Raw genomic sequence first — 6,086 nt, forward strand, 5'->3', positions numbered from 1 at the left:
TCACCCAAATCCTAATAAAAAAAAAAAAAAATCACTACACTGCTTTGAGAATTGGTTTCCTCATCCCTAAAATATGGATCAAAATAATATTATCTATTCCCCTGGGCTCCAAGAGGATGAAGAATAATTGTGCCTTCATACCAATAATTACTCAGCTATTAATTGTTATCATTTATCAGCACTATTGTGAGCACTACTATGAACTTAGTAAGTTTAGATAGTCAATAATTTTTAAATGGCATCTGCAAAGAAGCTCTCAGTTACAGGCCAAGACCACAGGTTCCTAAGAGACAGAGCCCAAATGCTTCAGAGACAAGCCTTCTCATTTTATGTTTCCTTCTCTGTGCCTTTCTGGGCAAAGCGAAGCCATTTATAGTTTATGTTTTGCTATGTTAACTTCTTTTCAATGTTAGATACTCAAGGAATACATTATGCAGCGAGTACACCCATGAGAGGGGTAACATTCAAAGTGCTCAAGATGTGTATGTGTTGCTGTACCCTTTCTTTGCCTGAAATGTTTGGGTTGCTGTATTGCTCTTTCTTACACATCTTTGAACTAGTACTAGACTTGATCCTTTGTTGGCTGTCACCAGCTCTCAAACACCAAATCTTGCTTTGTCCTTTCCCCAAGTTCAAAGACATCTTTGGTCCCTATTCCTGGTGCTCTTCATCTGAGGCAGTCTGGCCCCCTTTTCATCTCCTCCACTCAGCCCCTTTGCCTGTGCCTGTGCTCATCTGGCCACCTGTAGTGCCCGCTGTCTGAGTTCTCCAAATTTTAATGTGTCCTCTGTGCCTTCTAGAAAGCCACCCCCAAGGTTTCACAGGCTGTTTTTATCAGTGAGCTCATAGAACCAAGTTTTACTTACTTGATAGGAGTAAATTCTAGGCCATGTGGAAATCTTGATTTCTAAGTTTTACCTTCCCGTACATGAAGTAGAAACACTTGTTTGTGTATGCCTTAACTAAGTAAGAGTTCTAGGGTGGCACAGATAGTTAACATGGTTGACTGCTAACTGAAAGTTTGGAAGATCAAGTCTACCCAGAGGCACCATGGAAGAAAGATCTGGTGATCTACTTCTGAAAAATCAGCCATTGAAAATCCCATAGACCACCGTTCTACTCTGACACACAATGGTTGCCATGAAAAAGAATTTACTTTATGGCACCTGGTTTGGTTAATAATTACAAGGAAAAATACCCACTGGTCAGTTCCAGTATCCTCAACAGTAAATGAGAGGTCAGGAAGGGGAAGAGAAGTTACTCAAGGTCACATGGGAGCTAAGCTACAGAGTGGTATCTCCTAACCCCTAGCCCAAGGCTCTTTCTCTTCCAGGGAGGAGCGTAGGTCAGGGAGATGTCACTGCCCTTATCCTGAACTCCTTACCTCAGAGTTTTGGCCGCTCTTGTATAGCTCAGGCAATGCCAGGAGCGTCTCTGAAGAGATGTCTTTATCGAGGACTCCAAAGAGGAGAGGAGGCAAGGAGGTGAAGAAGAGATTGAAGAATATCATTTGCCAGTAATCGATCATGGTGGAGCCAGAGAAACCACAGAAGAACTGATACCAGAAGAGCAGGTTGACGTAGCACTGCAGGCAGAGGGCAGTCGGTCATTGATCGCTGCTTAGAAGCTTAGAAAAATCACCTACACTGGGAGCATCAGTTTCCTCATCCGTAACATGCAAGGTTGTGTATGGTTTACCTGCTATTACTGCTACTACTACTACCACCAATATTCTTCAGGACCTGTAGGGGACTCTACCAACTTGGTAAGGAAAATATGTTATGATGACTAAGAGTATAGGCTTTGGAAGCAAAGAGGCCTAGTTTTAAATCCCCAGTTCTGTCACATAGTAGCATGGTGAACTTAGGCAAATTGCTAAGCCTTTCTGAACATCATTTTGTCATCTGTTAGATGGGAATAATAGTACCTAGACCATGGCATGTGATAACTAAATGGTAGTACTTATTACTGGTAGTATAGCAATAGAAAGGGATGTCACTGAGGAAGACTGAACTGTGATTACAAAACCTGGTGAGAAGAGGACTGCATGAGAAGATTTACCTCACAATACTTTCCTAATGGCCACGTAACTCAGGAAGGAAACAATTGAATCTCCCACCTAAATATTGTTTTATGCTTTCTAATGTTCCTTTTAGGAGCTCTGTAGTATAGTGCCTAAGGCACTTGACTGTTAGCCAGAAGGCTGGAGGTTCAAACCCACCAGCCACTCCTTGGAAGGAAGATGAGGCAATCTACTTCCATAGTGATACTGCTTCGGAAACCCAAGGAGGGGTCGCTATGAATTGGGTCCGACTCGACGGCACATAACAAAAGCAACAACAATGTTCCTTTTACCCACTAGCCTTGGAAGAAAGATGGGGCACTCTGCTTCTGTAAAGATTTACAATCTTGGAAACCCAATGGACATCACTATGAGTCAGAAAAGACTTGAAGGCAGTGAGTTTGTTTTTTTGCTTTTTATCTACTCAAGGTCTCCCCACCTGTGAGATAGTCTGTTCACTATTATTGTCCCTAACATATTGTGGTGTGGTTTGGTGTCTTGTCCATCAGGGTCAGTTGGGCAGCTGGTGCTGGAGTTAGGACCTGAACTTCTTAGTTTTCTGTAGCTGAGGCACACAGAGGTAAAGGGTCTTGTAAGAAATCTTTCAGCAGGTTTATACTCATTGTAGAATTTCAGTTCCTAATGGCTGGTCCAGTGTTATTTTGAACAGGCTCTCTGTTTGTTATAATTATTATTCATATTATGTTGTTTCCAATATTCTTCCAAGTCACTGCTTCTTTCTGATTGATTAAGTTAAGGGTCTTCTGGTTCCCATATGTGCATTGTATCTTGACTGTTCTCTATGGGGATGCTTGACAGGAAATGTTTTCTTAAAATGTCTTTTCCCCTATACTAGTGCTTGTTGGGAGCTCTGCTTGTTGATTTTTTTTTTTTTTTTTTTACTATTAGAAACAGTGCTTTGATAAACATTCTTGTACTTTTTTTTGGTTTTTAGTGCTTGTTAAAGGAGCTCTGCTGGTGTAGTGCCTAAGGCATTTGACTGCTACCAGAAGGTTGGTAGTTCAAACCCAAAAGATTATTTACTGCCTCGGTATCCCAAAGGGGGTGGCTATGACCCAGAATTGGCTTGATGGCACTGAGTTTGGTTTCTTTTGAGGACCTGTTAAACTTTAATACTCGTGTGAATCACCTGAGTATCTTGTTAAAAAAAAATGCAGATTCTGACTTAGGCCTGGGGTAGAGCCTGAGAATTTGCATTACAAACCACAAAGCTGGCAGTTCAAACCCACCAGGCACTCCTCAGAAGGGAGGTGGGGCAATCTACTTCTGTAGTGATACCATCTTGGAAACCCAAGAAGAGGTGGCTGTGAGTCAGATCTGACTCAACAGCAGTGGGTGGAACAAGCTTCCAGGTGATGCCAATACTACTCGTTTGAGAACCACGTTTTGAATAGCAGGATTTATTTAGATCTGGAACTGACGAACTATGGCCTACTGACTAAATGCAGCTGTAAATAAAGTTTTGTTGAAATATAGCCACTCTGGTTTGTTTACATATTGTCTATGGCTGCACACTACAATAGGAGCTCTGGTGGTGTAGTGCCCAAGGCATTTGACTGCTAACCAGAAGGCTGGAGGTTCAAACCCACCAGCCGCTTCTCTGAAGGAAAACTGGGCAGTTTATTTCCATAGAGATACCGCTTCCAAAACCCAAGGAGGGGTCTCTGTGACAGGATTGAGTAGTTGCAACACAGGCTGTATGGCCCTCAAAGTCTAAAATATTTATTATCTGCCCCTTTACGGCACATAACAACAACAACAACTCTGCAGAATATGTATGCTGAGCAAATAATCTGAGAAGCTGGACTATATGAAGAAGAACATGGCATCAGAATTGGTGTAAGGCTCACTAACAACCTGAGATATGCAGACGACACAACTTTGCTTGCTGAAAGTGAGGATGAGTTGGAGAACTTACTGATGAAAACTGAAGACTGCAGTCTGTAGTATGGATTACACCTCAATATAAAGAAAAAAAAATCCTCACAACTGGACCAATAAGCAGCATCACAATAGATGGAGAAAAGATTGAAGTTGTCAAAGATTTCGTATTGCTTGGTTCTACAATCAACACCAAAGGAAGCAGCAGTCAAGATATAAAAAGATGTATTGTGTTGGGCAAATCTGTTGCAAAGACCTCTTTCAAGTGCTGAAGAGCAAAGATGTCCCTTTGAAGACTAAGATGTGCCTGACCCAAGCTATGGTGTTTTCAGTTGCCTCATATGCATGTGAGAACTGGACCAAAGAAGAATTGATGCTTTTGAGTTGTGGTGCTGGTGAAGAATGCTGAAAGTACTGTGGACTGCTAAAAGAATTAACAAATCTGTCCTGGAAGAAGTGCAGCCGGAATGCTCCTTGGAAGAAAGAATGGCCAGACTTTGTCTCACCTACTTTAGTCATGTTGTCAGAAGGGACCAATCTCTGGAGAAGGATGTCATGCTTGGTAAAGTGTAGGGTCAATGAAAGAGGGGGAAGTCCTCAACAAGATAGATTGATAAGGTGGCTGCAGCAATGGGCTTGGGTATAGTAGGGATTGTGAAGTTGGCCCGGGACTGGGCAGTGTTTTGTTCTGCTGTACATAGGGTTGTTATGAGTCAGAGACAACTTGACAGCACCTAACAACACAAAAAGTTTGCTGAGTACTGATTTTGACTGTAAGGTTCATGAGGGTAGGGATCACATCTATCTTGATCCCTGCTGTAATTCAGCCTCACTGCCAATGAGCTGATTCTGACTTATAGCAACTCCGATTGGGTTTCCAAGGTTATAAATCTTTATGGAAGCAGATCACCCCATCTTTCTTCCACAAAGTAGCTGGTGGGTTCACATCTGTGACATTTTGGTTAGCAGCCAAATGCTGTAACCATTACACCACCAGAGCTCCTTTAGTATTCTTCCATGCCTGGATGGAGCAAATGGATTGTGCTCAACTGCTAATGGAAAGGTTGAGGGTTTGAGCCCACCCAGCGATGCTATGCAAGAAAGGACTGGTGATCTGCTTTCACAAGATTACAGCCAAAATATCCCTGTGGAACTCAATTCTATTCTGTAACACATGGTATCTCCATGAGTTGGTATCTACTTGACAATAACATGTTTGTTTTTTAGTTAATTACTATTCTTTCTGACACATAGCAGATATTCAAACATTATTTGAATAAATGAGATCAATCTTAATCATTCTATTGCTTTAATACTCATCTTAGAGTTTTAACATTAAAAGAGCATTTGCTTTCTCCTGAGGCAGAGGTAGGATCTTTCTTGTTTTCCACTCATCCTGTCTGACTCAATCTCCTTGCAATCTTCAATTATGTTTTTTGAAGATCACAAAAAATAACTTACTGATAGTAATATTTAGCCTTCACCTATAGGATATTGTATTTATTTGTTTTGGGCATTGTTTTAAGGATCCCTGGTGTACAGCGGTTAAGTGCTTGGCTGCTATTGGAAAGGTGGTGGTTTGAATCCACCAGCTGCTCTGCTGGAGAAAGATGTGGCAGTCTGCTTCCATGAAGAGTACAGCCTTGAAAACGCTATGGTCCAGTTCTCCTCTGTCCCAGAGGATCGCCAACTTGATGCCAGTGAGGTAGGTTCTGTCTAGCTGTAGTCTTTACACCTCAGAGGGTGTATGCAATGATGGTATGGCTGAGATCAGATGCCTGTTCTTTCTCTCCAGAAGCTATAGTGCAGTAATTAATTCATTGTTCAAATTTCAGAGCAGGGAGGTCTTTAATCCCCTCTGAAATTGGTTTCGGATGTGGAAGTCATAGTTCTCCACCCTCTAATTGCAATGGGGAGATAATGCTGCATCAGTATCACAATTTTGAGCACAGCATTGGGCTGGAAATAAATATCATTTAAGCTTTGAAAGCATGGCTGGCTGGAAACGTTTCCTTTTCTATTTCACAAAATTAATACAGAGAAGAGATTGTGGTTATTCAAAAGAATGATTCCTTTGGAGGCAAAAAAAAAAAAAAAAAAAAAAAAAAAACCCCACAAAACT

General features: G+C 41.5%; 1 protein-coding gene across 1 annotated transcript in view; it reads right to left on the reverse strand.

Moving 5' to 3' along the window:
- ATP10B (ATPase phospholipid transporting 10B (putative)) overlaps nucleotides 1–6,086 on the reverse strand; it is a 188,388-nt gene that overhangs the window by 28,831 nt on the left and 153,471 nt on the right. The window contains exon 18 of the mRNA XM_007954247.2: nucleotides 1,385–1,585. Within this exon, the coding sequence (XP_007952438.1) occupies nucleotides 1,385–1,585 (201 nt within the window). The remainder of the gene's footprint in view (nucleotides 1–1,384; nucleotides 1,586–6,086) is intronic.

This window comes from Orycteropus afer, unplaced genomic scaffold (genome assembly GCF_000298275.1).
Source record: "Orycteropus afer afer isolate SDZICR_OR568_19922 unplaced genomic scaffold, OryAfe1.0 scaffold00454, whole genome shotgun sequence".
Taxonomy (NCBI): domain Eukaryota; kingdom Metazoa; phylum Chordata; class Mammalia; order Tubulidentata; family Orycteropodidae; genus Orycteropus; species Orycteropus afer.